The sequence below is a fragment of the Sander lucioperca genome, chromosome 11 (assembly GCF_008315115.2).
Source record: "Sander lucioperca isolate FBNREF2018 chromosome 11, SLUC_FBN_1.2, whole genome shotgun sequence".
Lineage (NCBI taxonomy): Eukaryota > Metazoa > Chordata > Actinopteri > Perciformes > Percidae > Sander > Sander lucioperca.
Window position 1 is genome coordinate 25869797 of NC_050183.1, and position 18387 is coordinate 25888183.

General features: G+C 41.6%; 2 protein-coding genes across 4 annotated transcripts; both read right to left on the reverse strand.

The window, feature by feature from the left end:
* Positions 1 to 3: 3 nt before the first annotated feature.
* Positions 4 to 12688, reverse strand: LOC116058730. Of its 3 annotated transcripts, none has more exons than XM_036006917.1 (8): positions 12590 to 12688; positions 11407 to 11853; positions 8906 to 9075; positions 8322 to 8655; positions 6279 to 7529; positions 5063 to 5717; positions 2038 to 4456; positions 4 to 1674 (listed from the first exon to the last, which is right to left on the reverse strand). In XM_036006917.1, exons 2-8 carry the CDS (start codon positions 11840 to 11842, stop codon positions 172 to 174), a joined length of 6768 nt encoding a protein of 2255 aa, XP_035862810.1. In that variant the 5' UTR covers positions 11843 to 11853; positions 12590 to 12688; the 3' UTR covers positions 4 to 171. The 3 variants fall into 3 exon arrangements, with proteins under 3 accessions (XP_035862810.1, XP_035862809.1, XP_035862808.1); XM_036006916.1 differs by having other exon boundaries at positions 2038 to 2936; positions 3342 to 5717; XM_036006915.1 differs by having other exon boundaries at positions 2038 to 5717.
* Positions 12689 to 12975: 287 nt separating this feature from the next.
* On the reverse strand, positions 12976 to 18238 carry sgcb (sarcoglycan, beta (dystrophin-associated glycoprotein)). The gene is made up of 6 exons (XM_031311959.2): positions 18168 to 18238; positions 17220 to 17429; positions 16679 to 16864; positions 16393 to 16584; positions 14890 to 15021; positions 12976 to 14216 (listed from the first exon to the last, which is right to left on the reverse strand). Exons 1-6 carry the CDS (start codon positions 18180 to 18182, stop codon positions 14016 to 14018), a joined length of 936 nt encoding a protein of 311 aa, XP_031167819.1. The 5' UTR covers positions 18183 to 18238; the 3' UTR covers positions 12976 to 14015.
* Positions 18239 to 18387: the final 149 nt, after the last annotated feature.

An 18387-nucleotide genomic window follows, 5' to 3' on the forward strand; every position in this document is an offset into this window, starting at 1 on the left:
AACTCAAACTTCACTAATGTTCACGTTTGAGGAGTCAAAATAAACTTCCGGGTTTTGTTGCACAAGTGAAGAAGGGTCATATTCCTCTGTTTTTGCTCTGTTGCAGATAGGATCTGGTGCCTTCCAACACTTGTGTCCTACTGCTCTGTGGAGACCTCCATGTAAGCCCTGCTACTCATATGGTGGTGGTGTTGCTGGAATAGGAGGTGGAGCCCCCTGCGGTGGTTCAATACCTCCAATGTCATGCCTCCTGTAGCGGGGAATATCATACAAATCTGTAGCTCTTCTCTCATCTACTGAAGTAGAGGAAAGATGTAATTGTGTTAATGGCTGTTTGGCCAGGGGCTTGATGTCCTTCTCAGACCTGCGATAGTTAAAACTTGTGACACTTTGTGGATCTTGATAATCCAAAACAGGAGATGCACCCTTATCTAAATTTTCATCCAATGGTTCCCACTTTCGTCTCAACGATGACATGGCTTTTAGGGCACTGAGGCCTTTTCTTTCAATCCTTTCCTCAGGTCTGCTGGATGCAAGAGAAACACTGTTGGAACTAAGAGACGAGTGTTTGTGCATCAGTGTCACATCTGCTCTTCCTCTGTCTTGTTTTGTGTGATCACTTTCAATATTGGAGGAGACAGGTTGGGAAAGTTCTGGCTCTGCAGATGAAGCATGCTGTGGAGACGATAAGCCCACGTCCAGATGTCTCCTAGAACTGGGGATGGAAAGGTCAGACAGCTGACGACCGACGCCAATCCACCTTATCTCGGGTGGCAGGTCCACACCCGTGGTGTGTCTGGACTGCTCAGTCCTTTTCTTTACTACATCATCAAAGTTAATACTGGGAACTCTCTTTGGGGCAAGAGATGCATTTCTGTCTCCCACACTATGGAATGGACCTTCTTGCGCAACAGTTAGCATTTCAGCACCCATATGTCTTTGTTTTGTCTGGTCAATAGTTTGACCCTTGCCACTGGGGTAGATAGAATTATTTGGTGGCGATGAAGCTTTCATAATTATACGCTTATATGTGATTAGAGAGTCGTCATCTGTCATTCCTGACATGTTTGATGCATGTCTGCTTTCGCTCTCGCTGCAGGAAGATGGGGAATCACTTTGCTCTGGTAATGGTGCCTTGACATCCAGACGCCTCTTAACACGTGGGACACCAAGACTCAGGTCAGGACCACTGTGGTCTATTGTCTCATCCTCACTGTTGCTGCTGGATGATTCCTTTTGTAACGGTGCTCTGATATCCAAAGCCCTCCTGATATGTGGGATATTGGTGAGACTCTGAGATGATTCTGTGTGTATGATTCCTTGCATTCCAACTCCCCTTCTCTTTCGCCTTATCCTGCTGCTTTTACTCCTAGTTCCACTTTCACTGCTGGAAGAGGAGGGGGAGTCAGGTGGAGGTGATGAGGGCAGATGTGGTGGTTTATGTGTATGCGATGTGATTTCAAGACGCTTTCTGAAGCGGGAGACACCCAAATTCATCGTGGCCCACCGTGACTGAAGTTCTGGGTTTATCTCTGGTGTGTCACTTCTTGTTTCCCCTCCCACTTCTTCTTTAATAACTGTATACTTTTCTAATTTGATATTGTGGTCTGTCTTTGGACTGCGAGAAATGTGGGTCTTCGGCAAGCTAATAAACTCCTTTTCAGTAGCCTTTGATATGGCGGAGACTCCCAATCCTAGTTTAGGGTGGTCCCTGGACTCATCCTCACTGTTACTTCTGGAAGAGTTTGATTCAGATTTTCGAAAGCCAGGAGACACGCTACTAAGAATCGTATCGGATTGTGGTGATGGCGCTTTGATTTCCAGACGTCTGTTGATGTAGGGGACACCCAGACTCAACTTATGCAACTTTGCCTGTTGCTCATGATTTGTGATCCCTACATATCTTTTGTCTCTCTCATGTTTCACTGTGTGGCTTGAAAGACTGCTTTCAGTGTCACTGCTGGAGGAGCAGGAGTCCATTGGTTGAGATGATCCTTTGATATTTAAACGCCTCTTGACATGGGGGACAGTCACGTTCATGTCAGGCAATTTTCTCCCTGGTTGATAACTTGTAATCCCCACATCAGTTCTGTCCTTCTCAACTTTCACAGGTAGGTTTGTTGTCCCACCTTCACTCTCATTACTGCTGGAAGATGACTCAGGTGGGGGTGAACATATCTTGATATTCAGGCGTCTTTTGACATAGAGGGCACTGCTGAGATCCAGTCTAGGCCATCTTGAATCTGGTTCGACTGTTGTTGGGGGGTATCTTACATTTTCCATACCCTCCTCTTGCTCAATTGAGCTGTTTGATAACTGACCATGACTAATTTTGATAGCTTCATCTGTCGTTCCTTCCACTGTATGGTTCATGCTGCCACCAATTATTATTGAATCGGGAGGTGGTGATGGGGCTTTGATGTCTAAACGCCTCTTGATGCGAGTTATATTACCAAGATCTAGGGCAGGCCACTGTGTTTCTGGATCATGACTTACTATTTGGGATTCTTGAAACAAATGCCCTGCACTCCCTACTACCCCAGGCCTCTCTTTCTTTGTGTGGTGTGTTGTTTCATCATCACTGCCACGACTAGAAGATAAATCAGAAGCTGGTGATGGTGCTTTAATATCTAGACGCCTCTTGATGTGCGTGGTATGCTCAAGATCTAGGGCAGGCCAGTGTGTTTGTGGGTCATAACTTACAGTTTGAGATACTTTACTTGGAAGCCTTGCCATGTTCATCTGTCCTTGCTCCTGTTTCTTAATGTGGATTGTTGTTTCGTCATCACTGTCACTACTAGAAGATAAATCAGGAGGTGGTGATGGTGCTTTGATATCAAGACGCCTCTTGATTTGAGGAATATGCTTAAGATCAAGGGCAGGCCACCTTGTGTCTGGATCATGACTTCCTGTTTGAGATTCTTGAAATACAAGTCCTGCAATGTCCACCTTCCCAGGCGTCTCTGTGTGGTGTGTTGTTTCATCATCACTGTCACTACTAGATGATAAATCAGAAGCTGGTGATGGTGCTTTGATATCAAGACGCCTCTTGATGTGCGTGGTATGCTCAAGATCAAGGAGAGGCCAGTGTGTTTGTGGGTTATTATACGTTACAGATTGAGATACTTTACTTGGAAGCCTTGCCATGTTCATCTGTCCTTGCTCCTGTTTCTTAATGTGGATTGTTGTTTCGTCATCACTGTCACTACTAGAAGATAAATCAGGTGATGGTGCTTTGATATCTAGACGCCTCTTGATGTGCGTGGTGTGCTCAAGATCAAGGACAGGCCAGTGTGTTTGTGGGTCATAACTTACAGATTGAGATTCTTGAAATACAAGTCCTGCAATGTCCACCTTCCCAGGCCTCTCTGTGTGGTGTGTTGTTTCATCATCACTGTCACTACTAGATGATAAATCAGGTGATGGTGCTTTGATATCTAGACGCCTCTTGATTTGAGGAATATGCTTAAGATCAAGGGCAGGCCACCTTGTGTCTGGATCATGACTTCCTGTTTGAGATTCTTGAAATACAAGTCCTGCAATGTCCACCTTCCCAGGCGTCTCTGTGTGATGTGTTGTTTCATCATCACTGTCACTACTAGAAGATAAATCAGAAGCTGGTGATGGTGCTTTGATATCAAGACGCCTCTTGATGTGCGTGGTATGCTCAAGATCAAGGACAGGCCAGTGTGTTTGTGGGTCATAACTTACAGATTGAGATACTTTACTTGGAAGCCTTGCCATGTTCATCTGTCCTTGCTCCTGTTTCTTAATGTGGATTGTTGTTTCGTCATCACTGTCACTACTAGAAGATAAATCAGGTGATGGTGCTTTGATATCAAGACGCCTCTTGATTTGAGGAATATGCTTAAGATCAAGGGCAGGCCACCTTGTGTCTGGATCATGACTTCCTGTTTGAGATTCTTGAAATACAAGTCCTGCAATGTCCACCTTCCCAGGCGTCTCTGTGTGGTGTGTTGTTTCATCATCACTGTCACTACTAGATGATAAATCAGAAGCTGGTGATGGTGCTTTGATATCTAGACGCCTCTTGACGCGTGTAGTATGCTCAGGATTAATGACAGGCCAGTGTGTTTGTGGGTCATAACTTACAGATTGAGATACTTTACTTGGAAGCCTTGCCATGTTCATCTGTCCTTGCTCCTGTTTCTTAATGTGGATTGTTGTTTCGTCATCACTGTCACTACTAGAAGATAAATCAGGAGGTGGTGATGGTGCTTTGATATCAAGACGCCTCTTGATTTGAGGAATATGCTTAAGATCAAGGGCAGGCCACCTTGTGTCTGGATCATGACTTCCTGTTTGAGATTCTTGAAATACAAGTCCTGCAATGTCCACCTTCCCAGGCGTCTCTGTGTGGTGTGTTGTTTCATCATCACTGTCACTACTAGATGATAAATCAGAAGCTGGTGATGGTGCTTTGATATCAAGACGCCTCTTGATTTGAGGAATATGCTTAAGATCAAGGGCAGGCCACCTTGTGTCTGGATCATGACTTCCTGTTTGAGATTCTTGAAATACAAGTCCTGCAATGTCCACCTTCCCAGGCGTCTCTGTGTGGTGTGTTGTTTCATCATCACTGTCACTACTAGATGATAAATCAGAAGCTGGTGATGGTGCTTTGATATCAAGACGCCTCTTGATGTGCGTGGTATGCTCAAGATCAAGGAGAGGCCAGTGTGTTTGTGGGTTATTATATGTTACAGATTGAGATACTTTACTTGGAAGCCTTGCCATGTTCATCTGTCCTTGCTCCTGTTTCTTAATGTGGATTGTTGTTTCGTCATCACTGTCACTACTAGAAGATAAATCAGGTGATGGTGCTTTGATATCAAGACGCCTCTTGATTTGAGGAATTTGCTTAAGATCAAGGGCAGGCCACCTTGTGTCTGGATCATGACTTCCTGTTTGAGATTCTTGAAATACAAGTCCTGCAATGTCCACCTTCCCAGGCCTCTCTGTGTGGTGTGTTGTTTCACCCTCACTGTCACTACTAGATGATAAATCAGAAGCTGGTGATGGTGCTTTGATATCTAGACGCCTCTTGACGCGTGTAGTATGCTCAGGATTAATGACAGGCCAGTGTGTTTGTGGGTCATAACTTACAGATTGAGATACTTTACTTGGAAGCCTTGCCATGTTCATCTGTCCTTGCTCCTGTTTCTTAATGTGGATTGTTGTTTCATCCTCACTGTCACTACTAGAAGATAAATCAGGTGATGGTGCTTTGATATCTAGACGCCTCTTGATTTGAGGAATATGCTTAAGATCAAGGGCAGGCCACCTTGTGTCTGGATCATGACTTCCTGTTTGAGATTCTTGAAATGGAAGTCCTGCAATGTCCACCTTCCCAGGCGTCTTTGTGTGGTGTGTTGTTTCACCCTCACTGTCACTACTAGATGATGAGTCAGAGTCAGTTGATTGTGCTTTGATATCTAGATGCCTCTTAATGCGTATAGTACGCTCAAGATCTAGGGCAGGCCATTGCGGTTGTGGATGATCCAAACGTACGTTTTGAGATACTCCAAGTGGAAGCATTGTCATGTGCATCTCACCTTGCTTTTGCATGTGGTCCATTGTTTCCTTTGCACTCTCACCACTAGAAGAAGAATTAGTAGGTGGCAATGGGGCACGCCTCTTGATGGGAGTAGCATGGCCAAGATCTTGAGCAGGCCATTGTGGCTTTATGGCATCATGGCTTACAGATTGATACTCTTTAACTGGAAGTCCTGCCATGTCCACCTCTCTTTGTTCTTGCTTATTTGAACGTTTTGTTGTTACATCCATATTCTCATCATTAGAAGATGAATCAGAAACTGGTAATGGGGCGTTGATATCCACACGCCTATTAATTTGGGAGATACATTGGCGATCCAGGTCAGTTGACAGAGTATCTGGCTCATCGATCACTCCGCTTTTATTGTGTTTCACTTTTAGGTCTGTGATGTCTGCTTCACTCTCACTGCTTGAAGAGGATGAATATCCTGCAGGTAGTGAAGGTGCTCGGGTATCAAGACTCTTACCATGACTGGTAACAGCCAAACCGGGTACACGCACTTTTTTGACTGTGTAGTTCTCCCCATCACTGTCACTGGAATGAGAGGAAAAGGAGTCCTCAGGTCTCACTGTAGGCTTTTCTGTGTCATATCTGTAATCACCCTGGTTATATTGGACTGAAGGCCTGATAGGGTCAATCTGCTGTTCAAAACTAGCATCCTGTTTAAGGCAAGTCTTTGTGACCTCAGGTTTATTGTGGTTCCTTTCTATATCCTCCTCCTCTTGGTCTGAGTTCACAATGTATTGTGTAACCTCATCCTCACTGACAAATGAGATAGAGCTGGATGTATCATCAGTCTTCTGCTTATCAGTAGTGGGTGCCACAATGAATTTTGAATCATTAAAAGAACCACACACACTGCTGGACCGTGAGGATGTGCTTCGAACAGAATCGCTAAATTCAAACTGTTCTTCATTCTCCTGCCCCACATCACAGTATGTTAGGTTGGTGTTATTTACATGTGGTGACCAATCTGTAAAGGGCTCTGAAGAAAATCCAGGAAGTTCTCTTGTGCCCTCTACTTTTTTAGCTGTCGAGGCATCAGCTCTCTGCTGAACAGAGTCCTCTGCCAGCTGACGAGACTTGGATGATAAGTGGTCTCCTCGGGTCATTTTGTCTTCATTAAATATTTTATCAGATACTGAAGAATCTGAGCATGAAGACAATCTTCTCCTATCCAGCTCAACAGGGTCTGGGATGTGTTCAAACTCTATTTTGTGTGTGCGGCCTGCTTCAATGCCACCTGACAGGTCCCTGTCATCTCTCTGGTTCCTCTCTAGACTACCACGTCGTGAACTGTTTTCACTTCCTGAATATCCAGCTGTATTTGTATCCTTCTCAGCCTCAGATGCTTCACATTCAATCACTGCATCATTATTGTTGCTTTCCAGATTGGGTATGGTATCATAATATTGTACATTGCAGTCTTCTACAGTGCTAAATGTGACTCTCCTTTCCCTGTGAGTTCCCACATGTTCTGGTTCTGGTTCCTCGTCATTGTAGTAGGCCCCATTCTCATAATGTCTTTGTTCTACAGATGAGACAGAGTTGGTTGCAGAAGATCTTTTCTTCTTGGTGACCCTTCTCCAAAGTACATCAATACAAGGTCTTGCTAGGACTCCTAGGATAAAGGCTACCAGAAACGTGATGAAAACAGACAAACACACAGCCAGAGGCAAGTTAGGCTGCGTAGCTCTCTGATTCCTTTCTTGACCTATCCTATTTGGGGTGTCTTGTGGGATTATTTGTCGGCTGGTTCTGGGTAAACTTCTAGTTTTTCTTCTTGCACCTCCTATTTTACTGATTTGAAGGCTGAAAACAGACAAAACGTTGTGTTCTTTTGACACACACACATAAAGTCCTGTGTCTCTCTCTGTGATGTCACTGATGAGCAGACCAGCCTGAGGTTGGCTCACAGATGCTTGACCACTGGGCATCCACCACACTGAATCTACAACAAAGACATTAACATGCAGTTAGACTGACTTGCATTGTTATATATGTAAGTTATATATGTAAGTTACATATATATATATATATATATATATATATATAGGGCTGTCAATCGATTAAAATATTTAATCGCAATTAATTGCACGATTGTCCATAGTTGACTCACAATAGATCGCAAATTAATCGCACCTTTTTATCTATTGTAAATGTACTTTTTCAAGTTTTCAATGCACTTTTCAACATGGAAGTGGACAAATATGCTTGCTTTATGCAAATGTTTATTATTACTGCAACAATCCATAACAATGACAAATACTGTATAGAATATTCTCCAGAATAACCCAAAGGTACTGTATGCTCAAAAAACTACCCAATGGCGAGGGGGAGGAGGGTTCTCTGCGTCAGCCGTATGCATGGCCAGCAAGTGGTATTTGAGACTTGACGTACTTCGGTGGTAACTCAGTTCACATCAACAGTACATGCAAATAACTTTAGTCTTGTCGAGAGAACCATCTGGAAGGGCTTTGAAAATGAACTTGCCATTCAAAAGACTATTTATCCATTTCTGCTCACGGAGGTTTGTTTCTGTTAGCCATCCACATTGTTACTGCTGCATCGTTTCCTGATTTCCCAAACTACAAAGAGGACCGAGGCCCAAATCACAGAACGTGTGTGTGTGTTAATCGTGCGTCAAAAAATTATTGGCATTAAAAGGAATTTGTCAACTCGTTATTATCGCGTTCATTTTGACAGCCCTAATCTCTGTAATTGACCCCTTTTTGGCTGTTACCTTGTGTAGAGCAAGACAGCAGTATCTCAGAGCCACTGTAGACGGTCACATCTTGGTGAAGCTCTGGCCCTTTTTCAGTACCAAAACAGTTCAGGTCATCCTCCTCCAACTGTAGCAGGTCTCTGCCTGAGAGGATGGAGGGGGAAGCACACACCATGCTCCAGGACTGCAGGCCTCTGCTGCTGTCATAGGCCAGCCACCTTCTTAGACTGCGCATACTGCAATCACACTGCCACCTGTTTCCGCCCAGCCTAACATCCGCCCCAATGTTACGCAGAGAAAGGTAAATCAGAGGATGGAGGCTGGTCAACATGTTGAAGCTCAGATCAAGGACCTGTGAAGGGGGCACAATTTGGACATACAGTATAATTTGACACATTTAATGTGATTGCTAAAATAATTAAATGAAAAGTTTTCTAATTAAAAGCTATATTATATTTGAATAGGAAAATACTTTTCTGAAAATTACCCATGAACAAAAAAAATTGTGGGATCACCGAGTTTAATGTTGGAATATTTTGTGAATACTTTGTGCATGTTTTCAATAAATTAGATTTTTTTTTTTTTTTTTAAATCTGTGTTACCCGGAGCTGGGCTAAATCCTGGAACATCTGTGGATGGAGACTTGTGATGAGGTTATGTCGTAGGTGTAGCTCTTTTAGCTGTCGAAGGCGGCTAAGCTCCCCTGGTCGTAGAGTTGAGATCCTGTTGAAGGAGAGCTGCAGAACCTGTATGGACTCGCTACCTTCCAGCCCTGGATGACAGAAAACAAGATAACAATAACGATGATGGGGTGGCTTCTGAAGGGAGCATAGAGGTTTTCTATGATACCAACAGTTGGTCTGTTATTTGTTTTCTCAGTCCTGTACTGCTTTACATGCTTCACTGTGATTTGCACGGTCACATTATTTTAACTATGAAGGTGATTTGTTTGCAGTACTGCAGTAATGCTGAAATCAAATAAGATCAACTACAGACTTCTCTCTCTCTCTCTTTCTGGACTTCTAGATAGTGAATAGTGTAAAATGTCTGAATCAATGAACACCCCTTCCCTAGAACATGAACCCAAATTCTTCTGGCTTATTTTCACTGTGAACCCACTTAACAATATGACTAACTAAGGGCTATGGATCTTTCTGTGGTGCTCATTCCTTGCTTTCTCCTCTTTTTCACTAGCCTGAGACAATCTCCCTGAGACTGGGCTGGGCTGAAGTAAGGCACTGTGGGTATGTGCTTCATTAGAGAGGCACTGAGGGTGCTGTGAGCTGAATACCAAACAGGAAAGAAGTGTATGACTGTCAACACAGCTCTTGCTAAGTAAATGGGCTGTCCACACATGCCGTTAAAAGGAACCAGAGTGAATGCATTTCTTTGAAACACATATATGTTCAATCGAGCAGCAGCAATTCCATGAAATAACAAGATTCAGGGGGGGAACTTAAAATAATAATAATAATTTATACTTTATTAAGCCCGCAAGGGGAAATTACAATGTTTTCACTCTGTTGTTATTACACACATTACAAACAGGCCTGAATTACGCACACATGCTCAGTACCTATACATGCACTAATGGAGAGATGTCAGAGTGGGGGGGCTGCCCATGGAAAGGCGCCCTGAGCAGTTGGGGGTTTGGTGCCTTGCTCAAGAACACCTTGGCAGTGCCCAGGAGGTGAACTGGCACCTCTCCAGCTACCAGTCCACCACCATACTTTGGTCCGTATGGGGACTTGAACCAACAACACTCCAGTTCCCAACTCAACTCCCTACTGACTGAACTACTGCCACCCCAAAAAACGTTGTACTGCATGTTTACACCTTTCTTTAAAGCCACTAGAATGTCAATAAAAACTGACTGGCTGAAGGGTGTAGTGTCATTATCTTGGGGGGTTTAATCATTTCTAAATGGAGCAAAGTACTAAAGATAAAGGATGTCAATGACGGGGTTTGTTTATATGCGAGAATCAAATGAATATACACTGTATGACAATAACAGCAACGCACACAGCACACACTTATTTTACCATACGGACAAATTAGTAGACCCTAAACCCCCTTTTTAGGCGGAATTTGGTAAACAATATGCCTACGAGGTGGCCTACCTTTCAGGTCTGACTCATGGACATTTCTCAACGACACTCCAGAGGGCAATTAAAGGTGTGGATAGTGTTGACTGTAGAACTTATCATCTATCAACTATCAGATGCATAATCTTTAATCACCCACACCTTTTAAAAAAAAAAAAATTCATGTGTAATTTATGTGATTAAATTTATCAGTTTTACTTTTAAGGCCTAGGACATTTATTCAGATGACACAATCTGTCATACAGTATCCACAGAAGATTGCCACTCACATTGCACTTCTGTTCTTTACAAACACACAGACATGTTCCCAGCATTTAATAGTGATGGTTCAAGTGTGTGTTTATATCTTGTGCATACACCTAAGACATACGACGGTACACACCCAGACAATAGAAATTTAATGTAACTATTTAGACTTTGTACTTGTTGGGTGTGTTGGGTCTATAAGTCATTAGAAGATACTACGCACTATTGTGAACACTGTACTGTACACAATTAAAGTCTGTAGTGTAACTCCTATCAGTTGGCATTTCCATTAATGTTAGTGGCTAATGGTTTAAGATTGTGTGAGTTTTGTGTGTTATGTGTAGGATTATTCAATTCTACAGTTTTTCATACAGTACATCTGTTGGTAAGTAACTTAAGTACTTGAGTATTTCCATTACTGTGTTACTTTATAATCACATTCCCTTCTATCTGAGGGAAATTTCTATTTTTATTTCACTATATCTGTTGAACAGCGATTTCAGACAAAGATTTTGCATACAAAACATATGATATATATGTAAAATATGACGCTGTTATAGATTAAACTACGCAGCCATTCATAAAGCAATTAAATTAGCTCCACCTTGACCAACTACAGCATGCAAGTGCAAATAATGATCCAATCTTACAATTAAACTTTAACAGTGGAAATTCAGCCTAATGAGTACTGCTGTTCATGTGCTGTGACAGTGTTTTATATATGGGTGTATTACCATATTACACTGACTCACCCTGTGGGAGTTGCTCTAGCTGATTCCTCTCAACAGATAGCAGCTGCAGGGTGGGAGCCCAAGACACACATCCCTGTCTTCTCGAAAGTCTGAAACGATGCGGAGGTCTACCTCTGACATAACGGCTTCCAAGGTTTCTCTCAATGCAGAGGGACAAGTGTGTGATACTGTTGTTTCCCAGCAATACACTCCTGAGGTTATGATGTGGCCGGTTGAGCTTTACAGTGTCAAGGAGGTTATGGGACAAGTCTAGCTCAGTGACGGAGTCTTGGATGTGTTGCGGCACCAAGGAAAGGCCAGAGGAGGAACAGTTCAACAGGGGAGCTTTCTGACAGCTGCAGGACTCTGGACAGGGAGGACGGAGAGAGGAGCAATGGAGGCCAGAGGAAACGAGGAGCAGCACAGCAGCCAGGGACGGCCCCTGTGCCACTGCCATCACAACCTGTCCTGACAGAACAGATAGCTCGTGAATGACAGTTCAGAGATTCACTCAAATAATAAAAATCAATAAATCCAATGCTATAAGACCAAATGCAAAACGTATATATCACTCATCACAGTAACACATTAACTTCAATTAAAAGATGTCACCTCAGCACCTCTGTTGGGCCACTCAGGGACATCCAGATACTTATTCTGAATATACTCGAGAATTTCTGTGTACGTTCAGTCATTGCCATGTTAAAAAACTATATTTCTACCTGAGTCTAAACTTCCTCCATTTTACACTGATGAAGTTCTGGGTGTTCCTTTGGACTTTTTTTATGCTTTATTTATTCATTTGCAAAATGCCACTTCACCATTATGGGTTATACTATTTATGGGTTGTACTTTGTGCACAGGTTGTGAAACACTAACATAACTTCTTATGATTACATTTTTGTTCTATCAGACATTATTAGCATTATACACACCTGTCCTGAGAGTACAGATAGATCATAATGGATGACAGTTCAGAAATTCACTCAGAGTAAAAATAAGATATTTTTACTAATAGGATATGTTGTATGAAAGACAGACAGTTGTTGTATAATCATATACTAAAAATCACTAAATCCAATGCTCTAAGACCAAACGCAAAACTTACATTACTCATCACAGTAACATATTAACTTAAAATTAAAAGAGGTCCATGATGTACAATAATACAAACAGCAAATTAAGTAAAAAATATCAAACTCACCTTTGCGTCCACTCTTTGCCAAGCTGACAGGAAAACTGGTGACTGTCTTTTCACACCCAGTGTATTAACTTTGACAGTCTCCGGCAGTTCTGATCAAAGTCTGAAGAGTATTTTGCTGCGTTAAGCTTAACATGCACCCACCCTAAAGATGCCATTCTGTGATTCATTCAATCATTTACGTGTCTGGTTAATGTCTTACTGTGATTGTTTTCCTCTTTATGTATGACCGATTACTATGAGTATGATCCTGAAGATTTATGGCAAGGAGAACCATGCCACGGCTGCACATTCCATTAGATAATAAAACAGTATGATCTTTTATGGTTTTAAATGACCATGTAAAGACTTGAGACGTTTCCTGAAAACAAATGATAAGAGGTTTCACATAGCAACATGTTTCTTTATTAAAACAAACATAGCATTGAAATTCTGGAAACAAAAATTAATTTAGTAGATCAAAAACACTTCAACATCAGGCCTGTAATGCTCTGAGAAACAAATACTCTGACATTTCAACATCAGCCAGTTATAAAACAGACAAAACAACCCAAAGCAAAATGAAAGTCAAATATTTTATACTACATTGCACAAAATTCAGAACACTTAATATAGGCTTCAAACTTTCCTGACATTCATCAACATTTAAACAGCTTTGCATTTATCTGAGGCATAACTTCTCCTTCTGATTTTCAATATTGTATTATTTTTGCTGTAAAAAAGGATTTGCAACAAAATTAGAGTATTACATATGTATTATATTCTATATCATCCCTTGTAAATCCATTGGCACGTGCATATAGACAATCCAAAAAAAGAGACCTACTCTACTTAAGCATTACTTGATGGCTTAAAACTTATCTTATGCTTTTCAGTTCATCCCAAATGTAATATTAAGTAAATCATTATAATCATGTAGTGTCTGAACTTGTCAGAGGTGAATATAATAAAGAAAGTATCAAACAAAGCTGCCAGAAACAAACACATGAGCAAATAAAATCTTATGCAACCCGTCTACAAGGGTTGTATATTAGTTACACTGGACGGTAAGGCAAAAAGTAAATACTGTAGCTTCTAATTCCTATTGATGGGCAGTGTAAACCACACTATGATGTTAAATCTGGGAGTGTTATGTACTGAAATGACATTACACATTTACAGATAAAGTTGGCACACCTGCAGAACAATAAAATAATTCAGAACTTACAAGTATGTTCGTATCTTTGGCCAAGTGGCAATGATCTGTAACACAATTCCTGTTTGGCAAACAAAATGAGGAATACAGAATTTGTTGGGTGTACGGCAGAGGTATCATTATGTGCAAGTCATGATGAATTTCTTATAGAAGTTTCTATATATGCAAATTTGTAATCTGACAGTGCCGACAGACTGTAGTGAGATGTAAAAGCAGACTTTGTGGAAAAGTCTCCTAGTGAGCTTTTCCACATGGGTTGTCTGAAGTCTGGCAGCCCATGTTGGGATATTTCACCTGCACACGGAACAGAGTCCCATCTGCACACATGCAGAGCTTGTACCTCTCCATGCCTTCATCAAAATACACATCACCTGCAGAATTAGGGATGCGTGTAGCATTGAACATGACTGATCCGTTAAGGACAATGCTGTTCTCCTGCAAAGAAAAAATCCCAAAATAACCCGTACATCCTCACATATCTACATCAGTGGTTCCCAACCTGGGGTCCGGGGACCCCTAAGGGGGGCGGCAAAGATCACAGGGGGCGCAAGTCTTTATCTGGTTTGAGGTTGAAGTAAAAAAAAAAAATATTTGCACATGTTAAACAAATTATGATAATACACTAGAATATATAATGTATACAAAAGTCTGTATAAAAACTATATATTTTTGTTCTCGCTTAGAATTGTAGTCAGGCTACTTAGTAAGCCAAACCTCCGGGACCTCTTAACCTGGGACCCTGCTGTCATCAGGTCAGCTGCTAGCTGCTATCATCCCGCCACAGCATCACTATTTTATGAAGGAAACATGGCGGAGAAACGTAAAAGTGCTGATAACTCCTCTGTATCAAAAAAGAAAGTAAGGGAAAGTTACCTCAACTTCGGTTTCGGAGGGGGGGCTCAGCTTTTCTTAGACATAAGTAGGGGGGGGCGCCAAGGAAAAAAGGTTGGGAACCACTGATCTACATCAGCTATAAACTGTATTCATGCAAGAGTTTAGAACAACCTTTATTTTAAAGGACACTTTATGGGGAAAACATGCACTCCTCAACCCCAGTGTCATACATCAAGTCATGTTAACAGGACATGTTGCTACACTCCATACTTACAGCCCTGAGTTCGATGCCTCCACCCATTTTGAACTCTACAGTCCGGCCCATGATGTTGACGCCCTCGTTTCCACGAATGATGGCCTTGCTGTCCCCTTTAATGTTCAGGTCAGATGATGCACTACTGGTGATCTAAAATCAAGAGACATGCGATTTGTAAACGCTTACAAATGAAACGTGAATGCAACAATACAACAAGCTTACAAATGAGAAATGATGAGGGGAAAAAGGCCCATTACATGTTGTAACATTAAACACAGGCTCTGCCCAGGTGGAAGCTAACACCGTAGGCCTAATTAGCATGACTAGCAGTAGCCAACATGAAACAAGAATTATCTTGAACAGGGATGCATATACATGAAACTGTATTAATATAAAGTGTAACGCCCGTTTCAGAACTTAATTAGCTTTACTACTGAAACTCCGGAAAAAAACCTCTCCTGAACAGCATCAACAGTGGGAAAACATCACACAGAATATGCCAAAATTACAATGTGAAAGCAAGTTTTGAGAAATTATTTTTCCACACTTATTAAAGATGCAGAGCTAAAACAGTTTCTCTATATTCATATTCAGGCCTTTATTTCATAGCACCTTTGTTAGGGAATACAGCTTTGAGTCTTCTTGGATATGTAGGCAGTTTATCAGCTTTGCACACCTGCTTGTCATTCAGATTCTCTCAGACTCTGTCAGCAACGGTGAACTGCACACTTCACAGCTCTCTGGATATTCACATTTGCAATCTGGTCTTTGGTTGGGCCACTTAGGGACATGCAGATACTTATTCTGAATATACTCCAGCATTTCTGTGTACGTTCAGTCATCGCCATGTTAAAAAACTAAATTCTACCCAAGTCTAAACTTCCACCATTCTACACTGATGAAGTTCAGTGTGTTCCTTTGGACTTTTTTTTAATGCTTTATTTATTCATTTGCAAAATTCCACTTAACCATTATGGGTTATTGTGTGCTGATACTACTTTGTGTACAGGTTGTGAAACACTAACACATTAACTTGTGTTATTTTCACTTGTTTGTTATTTAGCTATCAGCCGTTATTAGCATTCCACTTCTGGGATTGCTCCAGTGCTGCTGGAAATTCCACCGGATCACACTCTTTTCGGTCGGATGTCCGTTACCTTCCTCTTTCTTTGTGTCGGCATTTTAAACTACGGAGGATTCATGAGGACTGTGGTTAACTGCTCCTCAGATCTCTGCAGGGTAAATCCAGACAGCTAGCTAGACTATCTGTCCAATCTGAGCTTTCTGTTGTACGACTAAAACTACTTTTGAACGTACACGTTCCACCAAAACAAGTTCCTTCCGGAGGCTATTTTGCAGCGGCACCGTGACTCTGTCCGGCACTTAGCACCGCCCAAGACGATTGCGATTGGTTTAAAGAAATGCCAATAAACCAGAGCACGTTTTTTTTCCCATCCCAGAATGCTGTGTGGACTAGCCAGACCATCTGGTCTGGCAAAGCGAGACTAGCATTATACACACCCTTTCTGTGGAAGCCTTTTTAACACTGAGAACTTTGACTCCTTTGGGCAAATGGAACTCATGGTTTTCAAAGTCTGTGCTGAAGAATGTGGTCTGTGTGCGAGGGTCTGTGAAGGATATGCCAACATCACTGACGACTGAGGTCTTGTCCTTCTCGACACTCAGCTTAGTGGTGCCTTGCTGGAACACAACCTGGAACAACATACATCAAAATAGAAGAAGAGTTCTAAAAGTGGGCACACATTGTGTCATTTTCTATGTTTTCAAAATGCTCTGTGTTTCTCACCGGATTATTGTTGCCGACAAGGACTAGGTCCTGGTCCTTGCGGCCTCCTACTGTGCTCTTGTGCAGTGGGTGAACGATGCCCATATCCGCCTTCTGTTTGAAACGCAGTAGGCCAGTCTCATGGAACTCCATGCTGTCGCACCCATTCGGACCGATTCTAATCACTGTCCATATTACCAGAGTGATCTGAGGGACAGTGGAGATGTGGAGAGGGTGTTTATTGTGTAAATATGTCTGTTTCATTATTATAACTAATCATATTTTTTCTATTTCTTATACTTTATGTATATTTTTTCTCCTGTGTCTACTTAATGTGTTTTTGTGTTATTCTGATAGGTGTACATTTTCTTCTTTTGAGCTGCTGTAGCACAGGAATTTCCCCTGTGTGGGATTAATAAAGTCTATCTTATCTTACAGATTTTAAAAGACCATGATTCATGCAACAACACATAATGATCAATGACTCTGTGTCAACTCTTTACCATCCTTTATCAAGTGTTATCAAGAGAATCCATTGGACAAGTACATTTGTAGTACTCACAATAAGGTTAATTAAGGCGAGGAGGAAGAGGAGGATAACGATGCAAACAGCCATGTTTCCCTTGCGTCCTCTCAGCCCTGTCTTATGAAGACGTTCTTCTTCTATGGGTACATAGCCTGCTTTGAAGTTACTGTTGTGTTCCTTGTTGATACAACGTCTTTCTATAGCTTTTTCTCGCATGGACTTCTTCACGGGCCCATTGGAACTCTCCTGGAAGACAAAACAATCTCTGAGGCATGCCACTAAAATCTATATATTTTTTGCAGTAAGGAGGTCCATGAAATCCCACGCCAAAAATAACAATTTCCGTACATACTTAGTTTTACGCTAAGACTGGAATTTAAAATAAAATTCCAACCCTTACTTTCATACCTCAAAATCACAGTGTGATATGCTGTTTTCATGCTTTTCTAACTCAGAGTTGTAAAACATGGATGTCTCTGTGTATGAAATAGTCTCATTTCTCTACAAATGTATATTTACTGTTCATAGCTATATTTAGGTTTAGGTTTTAGCTCCTACTACTTATTTTCAATGTATCATGTGCTCTGCGATGGAATGCATCTCAGTTAAATGCCCCGCGACTGCCTGTCTGTGGCCACAACTAAAAATAAACTGCACTCAATTTAGCAGCAAAATAGAAACACACTCGACTGTCTCATCATGCAGCTTCTACGCCATTTATATTAGCAAAATTACGTTGCTGTTTAACAGCAGATACGCTAACGTTACAATAATAGCATTTTATTTCCATTTAACGCTAGCTAGCTATAATAACGAAGCGGAGGCTGGTATTTATTACACGTAGAGCCGGCAACAAAACCCAGTACTACTATTTATTACTTCAGGTTACTCGGGAACATAGATAATTGCGTTCTTAGCAAACACCTGAGCACAAAAAAACAGAGTAAAATGCAAGAAAGGCAACAAATATTGAAAATAACGGACCTGTTCAGACGCCATGTTGACCCTCCCTCTCCTGGTTCCAGAGTGACAGGGGGTATACCACTTTTCATCGACGAAGGCGAAAATATGGTTATGTTGTGAGTTATTGAAAGGACGATATTTACATATGAAGCAAAATTTTATGTTAATACGAACGAGAACAAACCTAGGGCATTTTTATTTGCACTGAACGCGTTAGAAAAAAGGGACGTTTCTGTGACGA